The 27,571-nt window shown below is 41.4% G+C and overlaps 1 protein-coding gene across 3 annotated transcripts; it reads left to right on the forward strand.

Moving 5' to 3' along the window:
- The first annotated feature begins 96 nt into the window (after positions 1 to 96).
- Positions 97 to 27,452, forward strand: LOC118214753 (BTB/POZ domain-containing protein kctd15). 3 transcript variants are annotated; one of them, XM_035394941.1, is made up of 5 exons: positions 97 to 1,220; positions 4,493 to 4,668; positions 10,213 to 10,357; positions 15,846 to 16,151; positions 17,423 to 17,620. In XM_035394941.1, exons 1-5 carry the CDS (start codon positions 1,212 to 1,214, stop codon positions 17,600 to 17,602), a joined length of 816 nt encoding a protein of 271 aa, XP_035250832.1. In that variant the 5' UTR covers positions 97 to 1,211; the 3' UTR covers positions 17,603 to 17,620. The 3 variants fall into 3 exon arrangements, with proteins under 3 accessions (XP_035250832.1, XP_035250831.1, XP_035250833.1); XM_035394940.1 differs by lacking the exon at positions 97 to 1,220 and adding an exon at positions 1,278 to 1,547; XM_035394942.1 differs by lacking the exons at positions 97 to 1,220; positions 17,423 to 17,620 and adding exons at positions 1,281 to 1,547; positions 23,313 to 27,452.
- Positions 27,453 to 27,571: the final 119 nt, after the last annotated feature.

Raw genomic sequence — 27,571 nt, forward strand, 5'->3', positions numbered from 1 at the left:
ATTTACACGCAAATAAACAAACACACAAATAAATAAATAATCATCTAGCCTATGTGAACACCTGTACTGTGGAGTGTGGAGGGGTGGGGGAAAGGATGACACTCCAACACGCTTAGCTTATATACAGTGATCTGTATCGCATAATAAATGTTACACCACAGATTATTAAATGGTTGGTAAATCAGCGTTTTTATTCGACTGAATTCTAATTTAGAGTGCCTTTATTTCATTTAACAGAATGACTGTTTGGGGTTGGAAAAAATCTTGAGCTCGTTCAGCCAGTAGCTTGCCTTCCTGCTTGCCTGTGAAATCTTCACGGCAGACATCTCCATCTAGCCGTGTGCTATAATTGAAATGGCGCGTTTCGCTGGAGGCAGGTTGTGAGGGCGCTTTTTGCAATAGCAGAATGCATGTCGATAGACGTCATTTGGTTTTAATGGCCTACAGGATATTTGGCGTTACAATACGAGACATTAGCAAAGGAGAGAGGGCAGAAAAAACAGCCGCACGAAAACTGTTTATGGATATCTGCATATTCAAGATCAGTATTTTTTATACATAACCTATACTTTATCAACAAGTTATAGGCTACTCTGCATCCATAATCGGTATATAAGTACAAGGGATGAGAGAAGCGTGCCTTGCGTTACTTATTTGGGGACTGAAAATGTATGCCTAGTTGAAAATGCCCGGGGAAATATTACATCAGACGAAATGACAATGATTAAAATCTGCTTTTTTTCTTCTTTATGTCTATTGAACGACGTGACAGTAGCCTGATACTGAACAACATTAAAACCGTTATCCCCTGCTAACCAGAACTTAAAACCGTTACCAGGATTGATCTATTTTTATTCTGACGAAAATAGGAAAAATAACACTAATGGTTCTGTATAATCGCAGCATTTTTGTAAGAGGAAAAATATCACGTTTTCATCTTGAAATTAGCTAGGGCGCGAGTAGGGTTGAGCTAATTGTAGCCTAATCCTTGCCCCAGAGGCGTTTGGAAAGCCTGGAGCAAGAATTCTTTTTTAGCTCTCCTCTGTTATTTAGAGACGGATTATTGGCTTTCTTCTTCTCATAACAGACCCGGCAGTTTCATTTTAGCAAAAAGAAGGACAAGAAGCTAAAAACTCGCAACAAGAACCAACCGTCCAATTTTTCAGTTATATAGAAATAAAACCCGAAAAGGGAAAGGAGAGATTTCTTCTATGTTCAAGGTAAGGACGCCGCTTGCTTCCTGTGTTGCTTTTGTGGAAAGTGCCTGATCTGAACTAGTCTTGCTAACACTAGCTATAGAGCTTTAAAGCCACAGCGACCCTTTTTAAATCAATGCATCGCTGCTAGATTCACAGGTTTTAAAAACCCGTTTGCGGATATTTTGACACCTCGCTGCAAAGGAATAGACGATACACTCGTGGAATGCTGGAGTATAAGACCGCAGATAGTTTTACTAAACTTGCAGTATAAAGGGACAACGCAACCTTCCAGGGAGACTGATACGATCTGGCTCGGATTTCTTCATACTTCGCAAAATGTTTGAAACGGTATGCCAGACTTTATAATTACACATAACCCACACAACATAAAAATCCGCTACTAAATATTTGTAGTTATTGTTTTAATACATTTAAATGGGCACCTCTCGATTCGTTTGCTGGTGTGCAGTGTTCAACGCGCAGGCTTGGTTGGATGTTTTTTCAGCTTTTGAGGGGGATAGTTTATAATTTGTGAATGCCATATACACGCTGTCCTCATAATGATGAGACGCGTGTTACGATTTAAATGTATTGTTGTATCGGCATCCATCCCGTTTTATATTTTAATGTATCCGTATCATATGCATCAATTTCTGATATGTTGGTATGTGTAAAAGACGCCATATTGTGCATTTGGCTAAATTTACCCTTTGGCCACCAATGTACATAGAGCTAGATGGGAAGAGTAGAAACCTCGTATTGCTCTTGGTTTATTTTTGGACTAACCGAACTCGGACAGGTTGTGTAGCCTATGCATAGCCTATTTCTTGTTATAAATGGAAACTTTCAAAGGAAATAGCCCACCGCCGTTGAAATATCTTGGCTGAATTTGGAAAAGGTTTATCTTTCACTTGTAGCCATGACATTACTATCAAAAACTGTTGTCAGGTGATGTCAATTATATTAAAACATATACAACTCTTGGGATAAGTTTATGAAAATACGTGGCTTTTTAAAATCTGCGTTTGGTTCTTACTTCGGGAGTTGCCTACGTCAGTATAGCTCTTAAAAGGGGGTTGGTCACTTTTTATTACTGATTATCGTATCTGGTGTCAAGTAGGCTAACCCAAGAGTACTTCAGTCAACGAGAAACCAGTAATACAGAGAGTCAGAGAGCAGATGTTGCAGCTGATCTCATTAAAGACCAGTCAATAGTCCTTCTAGAGTTCGAATGTATTTTAGGACAAAATAACTTGATGACCGCATGGGAAAATACACATTTTACCTGAACATGGACTACGTCTCTTATGCGCTTTTATTGTTTTGTGGACAGCTCTAAATACACTATAGTGGTTCATTTGATGTATTGTGTTTTATTTTAATAGTTCTCATCCATTTCAACCCTTCTGGCTGTATATCCCCTCGTCTGTCCAACCTCCGACCTTCAGTCTCTATCTTTTTTTCTCTCTTTCTCTCCAACCGCGCACACGTGTGTGTAGCCTGAGCGTGCGTGTGTGTGCGCGCGCATTTATACGTGGTATATTCCCCCAACATTAACTATCAGTATTGGTTACTATGGCCCGTGGCTATATGAAGAGGTGGGATAACTTCATACGCCCAAAAGTTCTTAAGTCTTTTGAAGTCTTTCTTTCACCGGGATCTGAAATGTATCATCCAGAGTATGTATAAATGAATGCTAGTATTCCTGGTGGTTTCGTGTACAGCGAGACAGGCAACACCCTGGAAAAATTCTGTAGTCTTTCAGCATTCTCTGCCCCCGGCACATCGCCGTGGGCAAAGAACTGAATGGAGCCCTAACAACCACCTTCTGTTTACCTTTTATGGTTAAAATAACAGCTTAACTACTAAGATACTTCACGAAGGAACGAGTCGATGGAATTACTCCCAAACTATACGATTGTAGCTTGTTTAATAATCGCCAACAACATGAATAACTAAAACTGTATAACATAACTGTAAATAATTCTTAAGTCAACTGGGAGTCATTTGTGCGCACTGGTCTTTGCGTGTTTTGACTGCATGCAAATATTCCTGCTGGACTTCTAAAAATGCAGTTGCTAAAAATGGGGGGAAATGAAAAGAGTAAAAAATTGGTGTTTTATGATCACCAGTCAACGAGGGAACTGGTCATAGTCCACTGTGTCCTAAATATTAACGGAGATTTGTGTCCTGTCACACCATTAGTCTAACTCTGAACATAAGTTATGATGAACAAAAGTTAGTGATTGCCTTAAAATCACGGATGAACCTGTCTGTGATCAGTGTCAGTGCCTCAGACCGGTGATCTCACCTGTGCGGAACATGTGCAACATTGCCTTCAAATGTCACGACGATCAGGGCTATGGGTGACCAATATATATGTTTGGCAGCTTAAAATGCTATTGTTTCAGGAGTCTTCACTATCCGGATAGTTTTGATGAACCGCAGCCTGTACGGGCTGCGTAGCCCTCAAAACAAACCAGAAATGGCGTTAGGCTACAACGCAAACGTTCACGCTGTGAATGGAAATATGAGATACGCGTAAAAAAAACCCTGGCCAGATTTCAGAACTGCCAGATTCGGAGTATTGCCTACAGGAGAATGAATGTGCTGCTCGTATATAGTGAATCTAGAATCATTGTGGGTGACCTATGACACGATTGAATTAATAAACTGCAAAAGCATAATAAAGGCCAAGATTGCTATCAGGCTGTTGTTGTCTTTAAATACATATCATGATTGTTTTTGCTCATTGTCATAATTCTAATTGTATCTCTTTAATAGGCAGCCATTTTAACTAGAATATACAAGTAATAACATTTTAAGGGAAAAAAACAAGTATCAAGATATATCTCCATTTTGGGGGAAAAAAATCTTTAATTTGGATGTGTCTAGTTACTGAAGCAAACTTGCAAAAATGCCCCTGTATCCAAATTCTCAAATTGGTTACTCGTTTGTCAGAGGATGTTTCACGTCTAACACATAAGCCTACGACCTTTAATTAGAATTTTGCAGTTTGTTTTATCCCCCCTTGAGGCTGACACCTAGCATTTCTCTTTCTGGATCGCTAATAAGCATCCTTCCATTTCCCCTCCGGTAGTACGAAGAAAAGGATGCAAATACACTTAATTAGAGTTGTAGCAATAATTTGTAAGCTAAATATGCGATCAGGCAGATGTAGAACCGATCTGATAAGAGTCAGGATCGCACTTGCTCCAAAGGTAGGAGATGCAGTGACATTCCTGCGACACCGCTCATTTATATCCGGGGCTCTCTTATTCGCTTGCTGACAGGAAGGAAGAAGCATGTCACGACTGTCGCTGACCCGGTCTCCAGTCTCTCCTCTGGCCGCTCAGGGAATCCCTCTACCGGCTCAGCTGACAAAATCAAATGCTCCGGTTCACATTGACGTTGGAGGGCACATGTATACCAGCAGCTTGGCGACTCTCACCAAATACCCAGACTCAAGGTAAGCGGTGTGCAACTGTTGTATCATGATTCATATATTTTCAGTTTAATTTCATATTTATGAAACATGGAATTGTAGGTACAAATTAGTCTATCATATACCTATAATATTTTTACACATTTTCACAAATCAGGTTAGATAAATCAGTTATATTCTTTAAGACACTACTTCAGAAGTAAAATGTCTGGAATTGAAAAAAATTAATTTGGCTATTATTTGAATTAAATTTTTTATAAGAATCTTTAACCGGGGGGAAATTCTCCATTATCCATGCAATCATATAGTATATAGCAAGTATATTCAAATGATTTGAACTCAGAAAAATGAAAAATAGTGTGAATAAAATAAATTGTCATTAAGACTGCTTGATTAAAGTAGTTGATCCAGAGTGTAATTGTAATCGGAATGCAAATTAAACCATTTACTTTGGTAGTAAATAAATAAATAACTAAAACGTGATGCTTTGGTCATAATTAATTAATTGTTACATTCTCAACTCCAGCTTCTGTTGGACCAACCAGAAAGTTTGAACAGATGGGATTGTACTGTAATCCTACTCATTTTAACACAACATGTTCCAACAGTGTGGATAAGGGGGTGAGCAGCTCATGCTCCCATTTTGCATAATATTCTGGGAGAGGGAATAGCTAGCATAGTTTTTGCTGTAACGCAATAAACCAGGACTGTTCTTTACATTAAATTATCATGAAATAAGTTTAAGATGTGCTTTCAATAGACTACTGTTTTAACAATCTGAAGTATTATTATTTCTAAAAAAAAATGTATACATTCATTTTATGATCTGTTTTACAGTTGCAGGATGGACAGAACATTTTAAACCACCATTGAACTTACAGTTAATGTAAATAGGCAAGTGCTGGCGGGTTGAATAAATAATTCTAAAATAAAGACTAATCTGACAGAATATCTGAAATGTTTCTTATTTGAATTTTAATACAGTATTGATTTTTTCAATTTTATTTGCACAGTTTAAACAACAGGCATACAGAGGAATACAGTGCAAATACCCTTCAAATAACTGCTGCTGGGTTACAGTTTGTATTTTTTTCCATATAAAGCTTCCAGAATGTCACAATAACTGAATATTATACAGTACCTGAAACTGCATAAACTGAATTTAACCCTGAATGTTTTAATCCTGATACATGTTTCATTGTGTATTTAATTGTCCTTGTACTTTGGTCTACATACTTTGCTTGTGTGAGTACGTACTGTAGTTCAGTGATGAAAGACAGACAGAATGAGGACACCAGAATGAGGATGGCCATAATAACTGACATACCCTACTATAAATCTCTTTGGATTTGGCATGGATGTTCCTTTTCCAGTGACTGAAGGAGGTTTTTTTGTATGATATTACGTAACAGTCAGAATGTAATAAATGAATGGTTCAGATATACTGCTCTTTTGTTTTCACACTTAACGTAAGGTTTATAATTTTGTAGGGATGATTATGTTGTTGTTGATAAGAGCATGGTGGATCAGCATTTGAGAGCAATTTTCTAAAAAAAATATAGTAAAGAGAAGATGCAGACAAGTAGTGTGTGGGAGTCAGTATTATTATTATTATTATTATTATTATTATTCGTAAGTGATAACAGTAAAAGGTGAAATAGGGGAAACAAAATTCGCCATACTAAGTTTTATAACTGATACAGTGTGTCTCAAACAGCGACAGGTCTGTTGTGGAGTTGGGGGAACAGCAACTCATTTCCCCACCAACTGAAGAGTGTGGGTTGATCGAAAAGAAGCCCGAGATCTGATCTCGGCACAGTTTGATGTCAGAGATTCAGCTTAAATCCTGTTCTTTGAGTGAAGAATTTTAATTTGGTGATTTCTTTTAATAGATTGCCTGTTTAATTATGCAGAATGCGAAAAGAAACTTAGTCTAGTAACTAATGTCACTGCATCCGTCTTCTTGTGTGCACCTCACATTAGGAGACAGCGGTCATGAAACATTGATTAGCCACAGCGGCTCTGGAGCCCTGTCTCTGAGCCACCTCTCTTCCGCCAGTCCACTGGCTCTCTCAGAGGATCTAAGTGCACATGGGGTCTTTCTCTGAACAGCCATCGCTGCTTCACCAAACGTGCACTGTTTTGTATTTATATATGAGCAGGGGCTTGGAACTACTTTGCATTTAATGACAGTTTCCTGGGACATTTTGGTAAATATCAGGAAATTGAAGATGAAGCGTTACATTGACCATTATCAAGCTCACTGACGAAGATAACCTTTGAAAAGTTTACCCAACTTTTAACGTTTACAGTAAAACTGTAAGCATCCCGTTCTTTGCCAAAACAAAACCGATGTACTTTTTATGTAACTGAGAGACACATGCCATGATTGAATAGTCAGTATAGCAGAAAAATAGTGTCATTTGATGTTATATCATGGTATTTTTAGGGCTGTCTTGAAGGTCAATTTTTTATATTTTCAGCAAAGCTTCAAACCTTAGTTTCATCGTCATTATGACATCATACTGTTTCGGTAGCATAATTTCCTATCCATTAGCATTACAATTCAGTTTGCATCGGTCATTTTGGCAGAACCTCTTGGAAAAAGGGTTTTGCTCCATGGAGGGGTTTAAACTTAGCTCATTTTTATCGTACGTCCCTTTTCCCTCTCCTCCACTCACACAGGACTTAATGAACATCGTCTTTTATTTGGAATCAATCTGAACATCCTAAATCTGTCTCTCACCTTAGTAGGAGTCAAATACTTGACCCTCCCACACATCTCGAGCCTTAATCACAGTTCTAGATTTTTAGTCACTAGGCACGTACTCAATGAGACGATTATCCGTCTGCAAAACACGGCCTGGTGTGTCCAGATGAACTTCCAACAAGCATCTCTGGGATTTCAGTATGGACCCCTTTCTGCCCTTCAGTTCAGTGTCTCAGAAACTCCCACTCCTCCTCTAAGAGGAAGGCACCCTGGCCCCCGTGTAGCACCACCTTGTTTTGACATGAAAGAATAATCGCTGAGTGAGGGTGCTATGTCTTTCAGGTGCTGAGGGGGTGTAGTGTCCTTTACCTAAAGAAATGTGAGGTAGGCAAGGGGGTGAAAGAGAGAGAGAAAGAATCGGGATGAGAGAGAGAGAGAGAAAGCAGAAAGAAAGGAAAAACAGGCAGCATTTTAATTGCTTTTAAGAAAAAAAATTGGAGATGAAAAACAGAGATGGCCTGGAGCAGTATGGTGAAATTCTAGCTGGAAGAATTGCAAGACCATATGAGAAAGGACCACCTTGGGCGCAACAGGGAGATGAGTATTGGTTTTTTATAAAGCATTTTGCATCGATTTCCAGAAAAGTGAGTGAGGCAAAGGGTGGGAGGGGCCATTTCTGCACTTGCTCAGTGGGCAAGTTGCTCCGGCTTGCATTGTAGGGGCTCTTGCCACTCCTGAAAAAGCCATGAGAGTTGTGTACACTTTCAGTGGAGGGGGAACTAATGTGAACATGCGGCCAATTCGTTTCACAGGACGGAGTGCAGCTAACTTTAACCCCGGGAAGATTTTTGTTTTAGTTTAATTGTGCAGTAATTACATGAGCTGTTATTTCAGGTGCTGGTTGCATAAATGTATAAGTGAGCTTTCCAAAATCAGAGCCCGAAGGACATTTTTGAGGAAGAACATACACCGTATGTATATAGAAGTTGTTTTAATACCAATCTAATATTACGGTAATTTCACTAAATACATACTTGATATAAGCCCTTGTAAACAAGCCATACTTTAGTGTTGAATCAGTCATTATCGAAAGGATGTGATGAATAACAGAAGAGATAATAACAGAAGATCAGGTAATAGAAATATGTAGATAACATCTTTAAATAAAATACAAATGATCATAGTGAAGCAGTGATATTTTTGGTTTTTCCCTGATGGGCTGAAGCCTCATTCTCAGACTGCTGGGTCTTAACATTGCCTATGATAATTAGCTCGGTATTCATAATTTAGCAATGCAGTCAGTTTTGATCTTCAAATTCAAATTGTATTTATGTTATATATTTTACATATGCTAGGTAAGAAAATATTTCTAGCTAGCTACTTCCCGTTGTCTCAGGCAAGTCCCATGAGAAATGATTTAATTTTAAAATAGTTCATTTGCAAGTACAAGGCTACATATTTTGATGCCATGGTACGTCAAGCAATAACATTGTGTCATTTCATATTTTATAAAACCATTTATTAGAAATAGCCAATGCATAGTAAATCTTTTATATATTTCCGTGCTACATACATTGCCACTAGTACAGAATCAGTCCATTCTTTAAAAGTATTTACATGTATTTGTTTACAAATATGTGCAGGTTGGACTAAAATAGCCATAATTCTGTGTGTTTATAGTTCACTCTCTTCTTCCCACTCCTTTTTATTTTTATTTTCAAGGTTAAGATTAAGCTTTAACTCAGGTTTCTAATTTCCCCAGACGTACCTGGATATTCATCACTTACAGACAATTCTGACCACTCAGTAATTATAATATTCATTACTTTTATGAATATGCTGTTAGTGCAGGTTAACATAACTCACATCACTAATGTCATTTTTTTCCCGCAAATAAATCAATACAGGTGATAAATCTTGCTGAGAAATGGCAAATTAAAACCCCCCTCTTTCATCTAACCAGCCTTCACTCGTAGACACACAAAACCAGTTTGTGGTGAAATAGATGAGATTAAAAAGACAGGAAGGGAATGATTGAAGGAATACCACGAAAAAATGTAATGATGAAACATGACACTGTACGTGTCACGTCGCGTGGTAATGTGCACACATCAATGGCAAGGGCTGACAGTCTGCTGCCATTTCCAGAGTGTGTCTGTGTGAGGCCTTGCAGCTAACAATGTTCAGCGTACTTTTCTTTCATTACGCGCACTGTGTCAGAGATCAGCGTGACAATGTGTGGCAACAAACATCTTATCACACTTAGTTACAGGATGTCCAGTTGTTTCTCAGAAGTCAACATGAACAGAAATCAGAAGTTTCATCTCTGAGAGAGAAGGCATATTTAAGCGGGTGAATTCTATGTTCTCAGTCTGGGTACTAGTAGAATTGTTTTTGTAATCCTCTGACTACAAAACACACTAAGGAGACTTAAACATCTCAGATCTTCACACACAACTACAGCTCATGTGTGATAGGATAGAGTTGGTTGTGGTGTGATTATTTCCGGTTCTTCTGGGAGGGATTTTGCCGAAATAAAGAGTGAAAAAATGGCCATGCCTTGGTCAAGAATCATTGTCAAGATGCATTGTCACATTTTATTTCCATGGCAGTAATAGCTCAACACCCGGACAATTACCATTCATATCTTCACTGCCAAATAAATTGTATTTTGTAATCTAATAAAATTTTGTCCTCTGGATGCAGAATGCAGAGTTAAAACATACTGCATTCAGATACATAGGGAAGCTTGTCTAAAGCCTTGTTTCAACCAGATTAATAATCCTGACACCGTAAAACAAATGGAGTCAATATTTTGTCAGGCGTCTAAAGGAAAACATTTTGGGTATCGTTTGCAGAATCAGCCGTCTGTTCAACGGTACGGAGCCCATCGTGTTGGACAGCTTGAAGCAGCACTACTTCATCGATCGGGATGGAGAGATATTCCGTTACATTCTCAGCTTCCTCCGGACCTGCAAACTGCTCCTTCCTGATGACTTCAAGGTAAACGCGAATTTGACCATTTTTCCAATTCGCCAAAAATCTAACTATGTTAAAATACATAATATTAACACTGGAGATTTTTTTGTTGTTGCCATATTCAGTATATTTTATGGCTATTTTATATGGCTATTTTACATGTTGATGCTGGGTGTTGTATTGTCTTGGAGTCCTTTATTAATCGTTATTGATTATAGCCCAGGACTTTCTGTATTTTCATTATTTGTAACGGAAGATGTAATACAAACAGGAATTGCCTGTCTAAAGTTTAAATTGCCTCTCTGACCTGGCCTGTTGGCTTGCTTTATCCAAAATCATCAGATTTTCCCATATCATTCAAAACAATATTGAAGGAATATGTAAGGAAATTTCACAGACTTTCTTAAAATGAAAAGTGGAGTTGTACTGTATCGTATACCGGCTGGCCCAGTCCCTACAAAACACAATAAATATGAATAATAGGCTAGCTGTATTTTAATTGAGATTTGTTCATGGAAACATTAACCAAAAAAGCTAATGAATTTAAAGGGAGTCGATGATGGTATAAATCAAACCACATCTAAAGTCAGAAGAATTATCATATCTGAATGAAAACCGTAACTGTACTTCAAAAACAGACCAACTCCAACAAATCAGATTTAATATATATTGTGTGTATCATTACACAATCAAACCCATTGTCAGCATTCTTTAAACTAGAGATTAAAAGAAGAGAGTTTTGCTATTGTGGCTTTGTAGTCATTGGAGGCTGACTCGTATTTTAGGAATATTCAATATTCGCTTTTTTGTTGTTCAAGATTACATCCTTTCATAAAGTTACTCCTCATTTACCTTTTGTCATGATGCTTTTTGTGCGCCATTATTCTGAATACCAGGAACTAGTAGACTATACAGAACAGGAATTATCTAGATACTACTCGAGAGCAGAACAGGTGTGATTTCAGACAGCTCTGCTAGCGAGCGTCTACAAACGAGGAAAGGTGAAAGTGCTGTCTAAATGGAGGATTGTCTTCTGCTGTGTGCAGAAGCCCTGAGCTGTTGTCTTTCAGTGCAAGTGATTTCTAAAGAGGGGCTCTCAGGTGAGATGCAGCAGGCTGTGCTTCGCTCACTTTCCCTCTCCGCCTTCCTTCGATATATATCCAATTCGCTCCTGACAGTACCACCCAGGCGCACAGTAGCTGCTCCCCAGAACTGGATAGACCGCTACGGCGAGGGGGCGGGCTGCCGGCGCGGGAGGCGGGAGGAGTCACCGAGGCCGTGGGTCTGAGCTCTGAAGGAGAGGAAGAGCACAGAGCGAGACCAGCCGTGCTTCCTCTCACTCGCTGTCTTCACACATTTTTCAGTTTGGGCCAGAGTTACGTGAGCACGGCCCAGCACAGCCCAGGCTGTGGAGTTACTGTGTGTATATAACGTTGGGCTGACAGGTGCAGGCCGTGCACGGTATAAGAATTCACCGTCCTAATCAGCTGGGTTATTGTCTTTCGGGGAACCAGCTCGGGTGTGTGCTTAAACCTCCTGACCTCCCCCCAATGCGTTTGGGTCGATGTGATCAATCGGAGCAGAGTGCCGCCCCACACAGAGAGAATTCCCCGCTCTTACATCATACCGCCTATTAAATAAATTGGAGGCCTTTTCATTCAGCACAATGAGTCTGATGTCCTCATACAAAGGGCAACGAACGAGTTGGTATTGGTAACATCACAATGTACCAACTAGCTTACCTTTCCATTTGTCTGAGCTTGAAAGAAATGCAAATGCTGTCAGACAGAATTGATCCTCTCCTTGTCTGTACACAATCGCGCTCGCAGGCGCTCTGGGGCCAGTTTCTGTAGTGCTGGCAGCTATGACACTGGCTGTTTTGCTAAATCGATGTGAAAGTCAAAGTAGAATTTAAAAAATCTCGCCAACAAGCAGGCAAAGTGGATTCATCTGTGCAAGATTCCATTAAAAAAAAACACTACCTCTTGCATCCAGTTCATTTTCATAATTATTAGTGCAGTACTTGTTTCTTATTAATTACAAATTGAAGTCAGTCTAATGTGAGCATGCGCTGAAACAGAGGTTGGTTTTTATATTTAATTGATTTGATGGATAAATTCAATATCCAATATCACGTTATTAAATGACAGTTAAATCAACATTATTATATTTCAAAATACACTAACTGTGCTATATTGATAAAGAAGGTTAATATATTATTAATGCTGAGCACTGATTGGCTGAATGATTTGTTCATTTAGCATGGCTTGATTCCAATCATACTGCATTTTACTGTAAATGTAGGCACCCTTTCTTAATCCAGGTTTGGTGGAAAATATCCTGGCTGCAGTCCAACATAAAACATTGCTTTAATCAAGCATGCCATAGTCCTTCCTGACCCTGATACAGTTATGTCATAGTTGGCCCTGTTTATTTGTAGTCATTTATATATGCAGTTTTTACAAATTGCATGCAAATATAATTATCAATACGGGTATATCATAACAGCATAAAATTACAGGTGATCGCAGGTAGTTAAGAGATTGCTTTCAGTTTAGAAACAAGATTCTACATATTGCATCTGTCTCGATTCTGATGGTCTGAAGGGATTGTTGGGAGGAAATTGGATGGGGTCATTATTGAGTGATGTGCTTTGTAAGTAGAAACTGACCAATTAATCTTTGTCCTTGTGTGTGTTTTCGAGTCTTGGAGATTCAAATTCCAGTGTAGGGTAGAGACATGGGCAGGAGTCGGGGCATTTGCCTTGCCAGAGGGAACTCGGGTAGGGATCATTATTTTGGAGCTCAACCGGCATATCTGGCCACAGGTTTTTTTGGGTTTTTTTTTGGGAGGGGGATGGGGGCAAATCTTCACTGAGAGCTGTTGGGTCTGTCTCTCTCTCATCCTCGCTTTAGCGGTAAGGGTTGCGCTGTTGTTTTCTGCGCTGCCGGGATGACTAAATCGCCTCGCAGACGGACCCCTGTTAAAAACACATCCATCCCTCGCTACAGACCCCGGGAACGATGGGGAGCTTCGCTTTGATACCCAGCGAGCCCTGGAGGGGGAACGTCTCTGTACGCGTTCTGTCAGCAGCGCGGAGAGGAGAGGAAAAACACAACTTTTTTCACATTGCGGGGATTCGGAGCGTCAGGATGTGTGCCGCAGATGCTTTGTGTCGTGGTTCTCCGGCGCCGGGGCTGGGGTCATGTGGTTGTGTGGGTGTCGGGTGCGTTTTACGTGCACGGGCATACAGGAAGCTCCATCGCCACGGTGACTGAGACGGCTGCTGCTGCACCTCTGCAGCTGTTTCTATGGCTCCTACAGAAAATGGTGGACAATGAAAGGAAAACTCGTTTTTTGATTGAACTCCTTTTCCACTGCCTTGCCAGCACCCCCCCCCCCCCCCCCACTGCTTTTCTCAGAGGAGGCAAAGGAAGCCTTTCTCTCCAACTTTACATGTACCTCCGCAAAGTGCTCTGGGATAGCCCTGCAGCGCTATGACGAGGCAGTCATTTTGAGAGACGTTCCTCTTAAAAAATTCTCCAAAAAGAACAGAAGTTAGAAATTGAAAACCCGTTCTCCTGAAAATCTTCCCTTGCAATATATGCGGTACATTTATCCGTGACCCCAAAACGCTTCATGTCCTTGCGTGCACTTTTTATTGCACAACGTGTGCCCTATAACATATTTTTCCCCATCAGGTTTCTACCAGGCCTTTTTTTGCAGTGTGCTATCTCTCCTTGGTGTTTTCTATGGTGCTGTTCAGCAATGGTGCCATCTGGTCTTGTGGGAAATTAGAGGCAAGAGCGAGGGGGCAAATCACCTGGAGCCAGTATGGCCCAGGGGGAAGGCAGGCAATCTGCTCTCAGACTGTCTGCAGAGAAGATGCACCATGTTGGCTCACTGCAGCAGTGCTACAATGGATACAGTACACCCCAGCCAACCGTAGACATTCCTGGACACTGTTATATATTTCGTAATAGCTGTTAGTCGTGTGTATGTAATGCAGGAAGCATACCATTGCACACCGTTTGCTGGTTATGGTTGTGCTCTTGATTTTTTTGGTATGGTGGAGGGAATGCCTTTTGGCTTGGGTGAGGTGTGGAAATGATTGACTGCATGCCACAGACTCGGGAAGTCTCGGCGGTGTGACTTGTGTGTAGGCAGGGTATGTGACGAGCATGGAAGAGGTTGCATGCCCCATGTGACAAACAGCCTTCGCAGAGAACATATACAGAACAGAACAGAAGACCGCGAAATGCCAAGCCGTGTATGAAAACCAATCGAATGGAACGGCTTTGCCCTTCAGAGTGGCTCAGAACACTCAAAGGTATTGTGCTTTGTTAAACTTAGATGAAGCACATACCGTCCTTTGTAAACAGGATGTACTGCATGATAAAAGTATCCTCAGAATGTAAAACATCCTATTGTACTACTGATTCTATGGGAATAGGAACTGTCCATTGTATTAAGTAACCTTTAAGGTCAGCTTCATCTTGTTCTCATAAACTTTAACCTTTCAACTTCATATTTTATTTTATCACTTCCATCTATAATGTATCAAGTGAAAATGAATATTGAGATGTTATTTAGTGAAAGGAACATGTTTTATATTTGGAAATAATGAAGGTTAAGAGGTTTTGTCTGTACATTAGAGTTAAAGGCTGGAAACCAGTATCCCAACCCAGGTTTTGTATTGGAAATGTCATTAGAAATGAAAACTGTTCCATGCATTCCATAACAAAAGCAAGCCAACTAATTTATTATTAAGTCTAAATTGCACATTTAAAAGAATTCCCTCATTCCCTCCTCAGTTTACTATTTCCGGCATATCACACATCTTACCTGTAACTTGTGAGAATAGTTTAAGGCACACTAGTGCACCAGTAACTACACTAGTGGAATTCACAGCCATTCGCTAGCTGTGTATGATAAGTTCTCCAACAACAACAACAACGAGGGGGGCGAAGACACAGAGGAGAGACCGATGCAGACAAACAAAAGTGAGAACATTTCCAGTCCTACCTTATGTCTACAAAACCCCAAAAGTCCTGTCGGAGTTGGCTGCTGTAGACAAGTTTTCTTTCAATGCCGTTTCCATCGGTGATCTCCGTATGTCAGTTATTGCCGGTGATGGGTTGATGTTGAAGGGGCATCCTCCATTTGTGGACAGTTCCTGACTGAAACAGAGAACCAGTGAAGCAACAATCAGCAGATGCTCTGTGTTTCTTCAGGACGTCAAAATCTCAAGTCAAAATTTAACTAATGTAATCCAAGCTGTGTTTGCTTTCTGAAGGGAAGGACCCCACGCACTCTATAACCCTTTGAAGAATAGGAATGTTTTTTCAAAACACAAATAAGTCAGTGTTCTAGAACCTCATTGCTTTCAATTACGAGCAGCAATTGTTTCATCATCCTGAGTATGTTCGGCTAATCACGTATTTTGGTTAAACAGACATTAGCGTTAGTCAGTGAGTGATCAGCCCCTGTGTCCCTGTGCGTGTGATTGCAGGACTTCCACCTGCTCTACGAGGAGGCGCGGTACTACCAGCTGACGCCCATGATCAAGGAGCTGGAGCGCTGGAAGCAGGAGAAGGAGCAGCGGAAGCTGGCGCAGCCCTGCGACTGCCTGGTGGTGCGGGTCACGCCCGACCTGGGCGAGAGGATCGCCTTGAGCGGGGAGAAGGTGCTGATCGAGGAGATCTTCCCGGAGACCGGGGACGTCATGTGCAACTCGGTCAATGCCGGCTGGAACCAGGACCCCACGCATGTCATCCGCTTCCCCCTCAACGGCTACTGCAGGCTCAACTCCGTGCAGGTAATGCCGCTGCCCTAGCTGGACTGTTAAAAATAATGGGAACAATATGGGATAAGGTTTTTCTTTTTATGTAATTAAGTTGTTTGCCCATTATTAAACAGGGATATTTTGCCCTGTTTGTTGTGCATGAAGGTGGTTAAAGGTGCAGTATATAAGTATGCTAATGTTGTGCTAATTTTAGCCAGCTTATTGTCACCAGTCACACAGTCACGTCAGCTTATTTTGCGGCTGCAAGCTAATGGGTTTCATCTAATTTCATATAATGTTAAATGTAAGATGACAAGGTAGAACTGGAGTTTCATGTCGTTTTTAGGCTAGCCAGCTTGTCACCAGTCACGGAATTTCAAATGCAATAATTACATAAATACATGCATACTTTTAATGAAATGTTCACTGCAAAGTCAAGTGTACTTAGTTGGCTGCCATTTTTTATTTCATAGTGCAATTTATCTTGCATTCCATCATCACCTAACTTCTGTGTGCAATGGTAGAGCTAAAACAGGTATATCATGACTTTGAACTAACGTTGTTTATTTGCAATAGGTTATGGCAGTATAGGCACATCTATATGGTATGTGTACCTGATAAAGTGGCCTATTAGTGTATAAACTTCACTAATTAAATATACCTTAAAGTGCGCGGTTGAAGCTAGTCAGTTATCAGTGTGTTAAATAGAAGGATTAATAGCTTAACTACACTCTCCTCCTCTCTGGGTTTTCCTTCTCGGATTCTGTAGAAACATAACCCAGGCTTGTCTGCTCTTATGTAAGTGCATCCAATAGCACCGGGACTGTCCTGCATTTTGTAAGAACATATGGTGTGATAACAGTTTATAAGGTGTGTTGTCAAAAGCCAGCGATAATAGTTAAGCTTGGTTTTGCCCACCAGGTGGGTGTTCCCGTGGCTCAGTGAGGTCACATGAAACTATGAATTTATGCTAGCAATGACTTCAGACCTTTGTAAGGAATAAAAAGGCAATGAATATGTTGTTAAAGGTTATACTTTGTCTTTCCTTCTACCCGAGAAGGCAGATCTGCAGATTTTTTCTGAAGAGGATTTGTTCAAGAAGTTTAGCTTTTATTTAATAAAGGTATCAAAAAAGCACTAGTACTGGTACTGGTATATTTAAATAAAATTAAAAAACACATATTCTGTTATTAAAATCCAGAAGATAATTGGATATGCTGGACTGTATATGTGTGTATTTCGGGAAGGTGTCTTGCCCCCGCCTGCTCCCGCAGGGAAGCGAGAGGGTGTGTTTGGTGGGGCAGGCAGGTGTGGAGAGGAGGTGTGGTGATGCAGGGGAAGAAGTGTGGCAGCCCCCTTCTCAGATGCAGCCGCATCTCCCCAGAAGTGTCAATCCTGGAGGCTCTGCGATCACCACCGTCTCACACCAAAGAAAAGGAGCCCGGCGCGCTCTCACAGCCGAGAGGCCATTCCCAGGGCAGTAAGAGCCCGAGAAAATGCGCTGCTCTGCGCTTCCACGGTTTTGTTTTGTGAAAAAATAAAAAGGAGAAACGGAAGAAAATTATATGCATAATTTATACTTTACTCTCTTTTTTTAACACCAAGCTCCTCTTTTGAAAAGGCTGCAATATGAAAATGCCTGCAGCAATACAAATACATGTATTGCATTTTTTAATACAGTACTTAGAATTTTTCAAACATCATAAACTGGTTTATACTCCTTTTCATAGATTTTTAAATGTCTTGCAGTATAATTAATTGGTGCATCAGCTAACATATTTTCCCTGTCTATTTACAAATGAACATAGTCGCGGTGTGCTAGCATCCATTTCAGATTTACTGGGAACCTGTACAATGTTCATCATTGTCTCATCCAACGGCACATTCACAGAGCAGGGGCCAAGGTGACATAAATCCTTTTTATTCATTGTATGAACAACATCGTGCACCAAAAGGAAACTCTACTCCCAGGGTTTCCCATTAACTTTTCTTTTTCTCTATGCATGAAGTCAGAGTAGATCTGAAAAGAGGTATTGTTAAGAGTTATGCTACTTGCTTAGATGAATAGGTAGCTTGAGAGTTCTTTCTTGCCTTTACACAGTGGTCCTTTAAGACCACGACAGCAGGACAGGCTCATTCAAACAATGTAGAGAGCAAGAGGGAGGGAGGCAGGCAGTTGTGTTTTCTGTGTAATAGGAGATTTTTCTAAACAATTTACCCATTCTGTTATTCATCACTGTTGCACAAAAGTTAGCATCCTCATCATCCTTTTGAGGAGATTGTATTGCATTGATTCTGTTGCATTTTTGGGTTACTGCCCAGTGGAGGTCAGTGTCCTAGTCAGTAGAGAGTGAGATAGAGACAGTGATAGAGAGATAGTGACAGTGATAGAGAGATAGCATACAGGAAGTACAAGATGCAGTAATAATGTGGATAGTAAAGCCACTTTATAGTACTATTTATATTATTGATAGTGTTTGAAAATCAGTAGTGCAAGGTGACAAATCTCAGGAAAAATATCTTTATGGGTTGGTTCAGACTGGATTTCTTTCACTGCCATAAAACCTGAATAAAAACAACTTTTCAACTGACAGCGTACCATGCTTCACCCAGATTTATTTTCAGCTCGGCTTAAACCAAGAGTGACTCACTCAGAAAAACAACATGAAAGGTGTTCCAAACACCAGCGAGCAAACAAACCAAACAAGCAAAAAGACGTGTTCCGTGAACGTGTTCCCCAGTCGTCCAAGGAATTTGGAGTATAATGCAAACCACCTGCCTTGTGATGTGCTGCCAGGAGAAATGTAGTCAGCTCGGATAAAAGAAAAAACATTTTGCAGGACAACTCACAAAGGTATACACAAACGCTCCCAAAGTGGGAACCGCCCGGGCCATTCCATACATCATGTTGATGGAGCACCAGCATCAGGTCAGACACTACTTTTCCTTTGTCATGGTGACAGGAGCGTGGTGCTTAGATCGCTCCAGCCCATTCCTGCTGCCAGTTTCCGGGGACACAGACCGCTTCAGCTCTGCTCTAATATGTCAAGAACCCGAGCGATCAATTCTGGGTCAGGTACATTGCAATGTAATACAACTCGGTTTCTGACCCCCCCTGTCTTGAACAAGACGAAAGAGCTGATCTTGTGAAATCGGTCAAACTGGGCCACAAAATGTCATGCTGAACCTCAGAGGAGACCAGCAGCAGAAATCAGAGAGAAATGATGTTGCTATCCAAGAGTTTTTACCAGCCGTATTCATCAGTTCTCTCATCAGTGTCAACCTTCCGCTTCAGTTGTGAAGCTGGCGTACTTGTTAAAAGGAAGCATTAGGCCCTTTTTAAATGAAAAATTACAAAGCTGAAATGCTGTTTTGCACATGCACGCTGTCAAATACGATGAGGCAAAGTTGAGGCAGAGATTAACAGCAGGCCTTATCGCGCGTAGCAGGCAATTCATTTTTCAACAAAGGTGGCTCCCCAGCGTGGTCCTCCTGTAAATGGCGGCGTGTGTCACATCAGCGGTGACATGTGTCAGAGCGCCACACCGCCGCTCCGCGAAACAGAGACCCCGCGCCTCGACTGTAACCGTCGGGAGAGGCGCACGCGCTCCGGCGGCCATCAATATTGCATCACGCGTTGTTTCGAGCTCTATCCTCTGTGATTGCGCTCGCACTGTTCTGTTCCGTTGTTTTGTGTTGGGATCTGATGGCAGGGAAGCAGTTCAGTGAACTGCACATACTCTTTCAATCCCCACGGTGGTGGCGGTGGTTCTGGGCGTACGATCTCCTGGAGTCGATCTGTGGCGTAGAGCTGCTTTGGCACTGGGAGGAGTGTAAACTACAGCCGTGTCATCAAAACTTTGCACTGTTTTAAGAATTATGCACGTTTGTGATGGAGTTTGACTTTACCGTTCAGCACAACACCTCCGCCCCGCACCCCCACACTTAAAAGTTTCTAGGTGTTGAACTTCATGTGCTCTAAAACAATGAAGCTAAAAGTATAAAAGTGAATAAACCTTGAGCATGAAGTGGAATTTTTGAGTGAGTTCACTGCAAGTACACTTGTCACAATTTGTAAGTTGGCTCTTTTCCATTGACTCATTAGAGTTGGGGGCTGATGTTACACATGAGCTGTCGAGTTGAGTAGCAGTAGCACGCAGAAAGAGTTCCAGAGCTGTGCCTTTTTGCCACTGTGCCTTTCTTCCATTGGTTTTTTCAGATTCTTTGTTGTGATTCTACAGGAAACAGCTGCTAGTATATTGTTGAAAGGGAATTTTTAATTTGTCAATTCACAGTCACACACTCTTAAGCTCCCCTCGTGAAAACTGACAGTGTCAGATGACCGTGACTTCTGGCCGAGATTTTGCAGTGGACTTGATCTAGGTTCAGTAGAGCACGGTGACTCCTCCAGCCAAGAACAGTTCACAGTTATCTTGCTGAGACCATCACAATTCAGGACTAAATTTAACTACATTGAGAAGTTTACATCAGGTAATCTCTTGACATTCTACATAGTTTTTGTTATTAGTCCTGTGTCCAACACTATACTGGGAAGGGTTTATACTAGATGTTGTATTTGCTTTCATTCAGTCAGAAGAGCATTAGTGAGGTTGGGCAATGATTGGGCAATTAGGCCTGGTTTGCAGTTGGCTTTCCAATTGATCCCAAAGGTGTTGGATGGAGTTGAGGTCAGGGCTCTGTGCAGGCCAGTCAAGTTCTTCCACACTGCTCTTGAATAAATTGTTTCTATATGAACCTTGCTGTGTGCCCGGGGCATTGTCATGCTGAAACAGGAAAGGGCCTTCCCTAAATTATAGGGGAAGCACAGTATCAAATGTGACTGTATGCTGTAGCATTAAGATTTGCCTTCATTGGAACAACGGGGCCTAGCCCAAACAATGAAAAACAGCCACAGACCAAGGGGTGCTCAGATACTTTTGGTCATATAGTGTATATATGGACATGCTGTGACATATGTTAAGAATTATTGTAAATTACAAAGTGTTGCAATAGTCACAGCAATGAGTATAATATAATTTACATCATTGTTATTCCTATGTATTGTCTGTTGTGGATTTGTGTTTGATGTTTCTGCAGGTCTCCTAATTAGCTTGTGTCTTTAGCTTGTCATCAGCCGCCTGTTGGTAGTTTCTCCAGATCAGCGAATCAGTCACTGCCCACCATGTTTTGGCAGCGGGCAACTAGAGTGGTCGTTACTCGGCTAAAGTCGTATGCCCCCCCCCCCCCTCAGTTCATCACCTCTCATTAGGGAGAAAAAACATTTTAAAAGTCTGCATTGAGTAATTAAATGTTCGGCCTCAAGTTTAACAAGGCATGTCTTGTTTACGGGATTTTTGAATTTTTAACAAGTCCCCCATCCCACACCTACACCCATACCTGTTAAATTTCGCAATGAGATGAAATACTGAACAAGAAGTGCTAATTGCCCCTCTGTTAGCTCCAAATGAGGCTGCCATTCAAATTATGAGGTAAGCCACTTTCTGCGGCATTCATGAAGAAGCTGGAGTTTTGCATTAACTTGTTTGGCTTTTTCTTACCGGCAGCGTAGCCCATAGCAAGACCTTTCATTTTCATGCACAGCATACTGTTGAGCATGAGGGAATAAATAAATGCACAGTCCTTCATGCATAGGAATTTAAAGAGATACACTACGTGGCCAAAAGTGTGTGGACACCTGACATCCAACATCTCATCCAAAATTATGGGCATTAATATAGAGTTGGTCCACTCTTGGCTGCTGTAACAACCTCCAATCTTCTGGGACAGTTTTATACTAGATATGTTGGAGCATTGCTGCAGGGATTCGTTTCCATTCCAGCCAGAAGAGCATTAGTGAGGTTGGGCACTGATTGGGTAATTAAGCCTGGTTCGCAGTTGGCTTTCCAATTGATCCCAAAGGTGTTAGATGGGGTTGAGGTCAGGGCTCTGTGCAGGCCAGTCAAGTTTTTCCATACCATTCTTGACAAAACCATTTCTATTTGGACCTCTCTGTGTGCCCGGGGGCATTGCTGAAACAGGAAAGGGCCTTCCCCAAACTGTTGGGGAAGCACAGAATTGTCTAGAATGTGATTGTATGTAGTAGCATTAAAATTTGCCTTTACTGGAACTAAGGGACCTTGACCAAACCATGAAAAACAGCTCCTGACCAGATACTTCTGGTCATAGGGTGTACGTAACCAAATGACATCACAGAATAGCAGTGATATTTCTTTTTTTTTAAATGCCTGTCTCACAGAATATTGCACAATTGGAAATGGATGCAACCCATAAAAGGAAAACCATGGAAGTATCCTCAAAAATGAGAATGTTCATTTAAATTAACATTTTACAATTTGCTACTTCTTGATTTATGCTCTTGAGAAACACTTAAAATCTCATGTGAGCCAAAAAAGATACAGTTTGTGTCTCTTAAATGTCAATTGCAGTGTTTCAGCTATATCTCATGAGATGACTAGCAGATTACACTTTTCAGTTCAAAATCTTTCAGTATACCGAATAGACCAGGTATTTTTTAAGTATATATAATACTATCATATACTTTTATAAGGAAACATACAATAGAACTGTTCAATTTAAGCACTTACTGAATAATACAGTATAAATGCAATGTAAAAAGATTACCTTTTTTGGTAAACATTACAAAATATTAAGAATAGCTTACAGTAGTTTGTATTAGCTATTAGCGAAACCGAGATCTCAGATTACGCACAATATTGAACCGTAATATTTTCCTATGAAGACTGCATCTATCTATTATAGCAGTCAATTATTATCACCGCAGTTAATGCATTAGAAGGCAGCACAACTAAAAAGTGGAACGTGCATCCGATAAGCTGGAGGACCTGCTCTTGCATGATGGGAATAACATTTGAATGGAAGCCTCCCTGATTGCATTGACCAATAATGGTTCATTGCATGGGACTCCTGGCCATAGACAGCACCAGCAGGAAGAGCTAGTCTTTTCAGGATATACGGGCAGGGAGCCCCTCCAATCCTGTTGTGTTACCACCGCAGTCTTCCATCACCTTTTTATTATTAAGGGCACGAATGTGAAAAGCCGGTCTTAGAGAAGTTTCAGAGTATGGGTATTGATCCGTGTGATTGACATGCCTGAGTAAGTAAATAGGATTTGTACATTGGGGGGTTTACCCTTTGCTCTCGCTGTCCCTCCAGGTCCTGGAGCGGCTCTTCCTGAAAGGCTTCAGCGTGGCGGCGTCGTGCGGTGGCGGCGTGGACTCCTCCCAGTTCAGCGAGTACGTCCTGTGTCGCGAGGACCGACGGTGTCAGCCCATCAACACCCCTATCAGGATAAAGCAGGAGCCCCTGGACTAGAGCATGCTGGGAGAGAGACTGTCACTGAGATGGACACTCGTACAGAACAACATCCCACCACCCCCCCCACCCCCCCCCAACAAAAAAAACAAACAAACAGACCAACAAACAACAAAGTATTAGCAGTCCAGTCCAGTTCGTGTGGAACGCAGTGGTCCAATGGGAATGTAATTTTCAGCAAGTCCAGGGGAAAAAAAGTGTAAAAAAGAGAAAATGCTTTGATTCTGTCAAGAATACCCAAAGAAGTCTAAACAAAAGGACTGTGAAGAAAAAAAAAACCTGAACCATTTCAACCTTTAGAGAAGCTCTGGTCCTCCTTTTTTGTTTTGTGGAGCTGTGAGCTCGTGTGACGGGACGGCCTGTGCAGAGGAGGCAGAGGGCCGGGCCGTCCCGTCACTTTCGCGCACCCTGGCGTGTCGTCTGGTCCCGTCTCTGTGTAAACCCCGTGTGTGTTGTGTGTGACGACGCGGCTGAATGTGGACAGCGCTTGTGTGCAGAGACCCTCGGCCTTCCTCCTGCTGTAGCACCTGGTGCGGAGCGGCTCTGGAGAGGAACCCTAACCCGGCTAACAGGTCACAGAAACACCCCCAACACAATACAGTGCCAGCCTGGTTCATTTCCACGCTGAGAGAATGAGCTTCATGTCACATGATCACCTTCAGCTTCTCTCTTTGCGCTGAATGCCAAATCCAGTTTTATTCTTTTGGTGTGTGTGTGTGTGTATGTATGTACACAGACATCACACAAATGTATGTATATATGTGTGTGTGCAGTACACACACACACCCACACACACATTAAGTGTTTTAATCTTTTTGCTCTATTTTGCAGCTATGATTTTTTTATGATTTATAGTTTTATTTTTATTTTCCATATGAAGGATTTGTGAAACTTGTTTTCAAAAGTCATTTGGTTTGAAAGCGTAAGTAGGAGCCACTTGGCACTGGCTGTACAAACACTATTATGTCTCGAGGCTACATGGCTAAAGCAGTGTAGCTGCTAATGCATTCAGAACCAGAGAAGGCCTCATTGTTATAACAGGGCTGCAGGGAAACCTGGGTATTTGCAAGAGCTTTTCTGATCATATTTCTAAATCTTCCTCCCAAGAATATGTAGCTAATACACACACGAAGAGCACACACAGTTTCTCTTCAGGACTAGCATGTTCTCATTATTAGCCTTAAAACATATCCCTCGTGCTACTTTGACAAGCACACGCAAGACAGAAATGAATAATGACTCATATTATTAAAACAGGCTGAATAAATGTCATTTTTGAGACCACAAACTTGAACATCGTTTATGTAGATTAAGTGGTAATGATTCAAATTTCAATGTCAAATTCTACAGTGTAGAATTGTACACGAGGGCCTTACTGCATTGGCCAGCCTATGGCAGAACAAAGCCCTGGTATCCCTAGCATGTTGGGGTCTGGTTCATGACCTGGGAGCCAACATCAAAAGCTGCAGTAAGGGGATCCCTGTGTGATCTCTGTGTTCGATTTCTTTCTTTTGCACTTAAAATGCCTCCATTCCCATCCCATCGTTGGGACAAGGAGTCGCTCTTGGAGTGATCAGTGGCATCTGTCACTGAGACGGAGCCTTGGGCCATTCATTCGCTGCCCCAGCCCCAAGGCAGTCAAGTCTGAAGCAGCCCATTGTACTTCAGCTCAGTGGACTTCCCAGGCCAAGGGTTCTCTTGGGAAAGCTGGGCAAATAAGCAGTTAGTTTCCGTAGGCTGCCACTGGACATCGCCCACCTGGGGCTAAGGTCACCTTCCCAGAATCATCTCAACAGATATCAGCTGGTGACCAGAAGAAGTCCAGAACCAGTTTAGTACTGTTTCCCTTATTGCTTTAGATCCTAACCCTGCGTTCACACAGCAAAAAACTTGGTTGATGTATTGCTCAAGTGTACTTGAGGGCAGGGTAAGAGCTTCCCGTTGTGTCCTCTAAAAGTCAGCTTGCAGCTCCAAATTTTTTGATGAAGTGAAAAAACGGCAATGCACAATATAACAAAGATGTACATTTACCTTCTATTATTCACGTTTCTATAGTTATGGGCTACCATAGCTTAACCTAGCATTTATCTAGCTTGTGTGATTTTCATATCAATATTTTATTCACACAGTAAAATAACTGAAATACCTTACCATCCATACCAACAGCAGTCGCAACTGCCGTCCAAGCATCATATTCTACGCGCTTGTCCCAGTACTTTTTAAAAAACTTTTTACAATACTGGGGTTTGATTGTACCATAGCTATGAGCTGTTCCTCCATTTTTCCGCACTGAGTAGACTAGGCGGAACAATAATTCACAAAATGGCTGGAGAAATAGGAAGCCCGAAACTCTGATTGGCTGTTGACAGGCATTGCCCATGAAAAGATAAACCATACAATTTTTTGTCAACATTGTTTGGGCAACTTTTGTCAGTTGCCCAGTTGCTTGGGTCGCTGGCCGTCGCTCAGCTTCATTGAGGAGAAATGGCGGAGGAGAGACTTCTGGCAACTGGTCAAAGGAATCGCTCGCTGTGTGAACGGGGGGTAAGGCATGTGGAGCTATAGATACTGGGATGATCCTAATATACCAGCTTTGTGAAACCTTTGGGATTCTGATTGTATGTAGTTTTACCGTATGTAATAGCTCTCAGTCAGATGAGGGACATTATGAGAGCTACGGTATAAGTGTAATATTAGGTGGTGTGAAACACACAACTTAGTTACAGGTTTGAACAGTACAGTCAGTTACTTGGGGGTAAATTGGTTCAGTGGTTTATGTTTCTGGTTTAGTTACAGATGAAAGGGATAAACAAAAAAAAGGCCAAGTTACTCTAACTTTGTCTATGTGTAACTTATAGATGCTGTTATTTTTTTCTTGCCAAAAGATTGATCAAAAAGAAGTCCATTTTGATCTCGGAGGGCAAAGCCAGTTCATCTGACTCTGAAGGGAAATTTTCCCTCCTGGGGATTTAATAATTATTTTCAATCATGAAAAGGAGTAAAAATGGGAGGCAAAAGTAACCTTCACTTGGTTGAAAAGTATCTTTGGTCTGTTTGTTCGCTGATTAAATAGCCACGCAAGCATCCTCGAAGGCAGGGTCAGAGTAGCCCCCAGCCAGGCTCTGATCTAGTGGGGGACCCCGGGTTAAGCTCTGCTTTGTTCTGGCCCGCTTCTGGACATCACGGGGCTGGGTCCCAGCATCCAGTCACCACAAAGTGAATTACCAAACACTTCTTTCATGTGCTGGGAGAGGCGGGGGCTATGGACCCAGCCTGGCTCCCTGCACATCCCTCCACAGTCTAGCAGTGCCAGTGGAGAAGCAGGCCCCTGCTTTCTCTGCATCACTACGGTGGCTTTCCAGTGCAGCCAATCACATTCCGAGCACATGACATGTGATAGGTTTGGAAACCTTCTCAGAGCAAGGTGAATGAACCTGTAACTTTCATTGTGAAATCACCCCATAAATAGCTCAAACTCACTACGAGTCACTACTACCAATCGTTCTCAGCTAATGAGAGTGCTCACAGTATTTATTCCGTTTCATGAAGGTGTGCGATTTCACTCCTCTCTATGGAAGAAACAGGGCAGAAACAGGCTCCAACATTGCATACGTACTCAGAAACAAAGGAAACCGTACATTCACAGGCTGCTTGTAAAATCCTGCACCAAGAAACAATGTGTAGAGCTGTATATTATGCGTTGTTGTTAAGAAAGATGTCCGACCATGGGAAGAACTGTCATGTTTGTCTGTAACGCCATGATACTTGCACCCAACAATTTTCTGCTCACTCCGATTGAATGCATAACCCAGGAGGCAAGCGGTCTCTCTGTATGCTAGTCTAAAGATGACTCATCTTGTATAATTATTTGTATATTGAATTGTATTTGGACTCCTGGTTTGAGTGTCTGTTTTGTTAAAAAAAAAAAAAAAAAAGAGAGAAAATAACATGAACCTCAAAGTTCTGTTCTGTTGTAATTTTCCTGGAAAAGACAAACTATCAGGAATTAAAATTTGCAAGCAATATGTTGTGTACATATGGATTTTTTAAAAATCATTTCAAAAGGAATACTACGGTGCAAATGTACATTATTTAAACAA

Source organism: Anguilla anguilla, chromosome 16, assembly GCF_013347855.1.
Source record: "Anguilla anguilla isolate fAngAng1 chromosome 16, fAngAng1.pri, whole genome shotgun sequence".
NCBI lineage: Eukaryota > Metazoa > Chordata > Actinopteri > Anguilliformes > Anguillidae > Anguilla > Anguilla anguilla.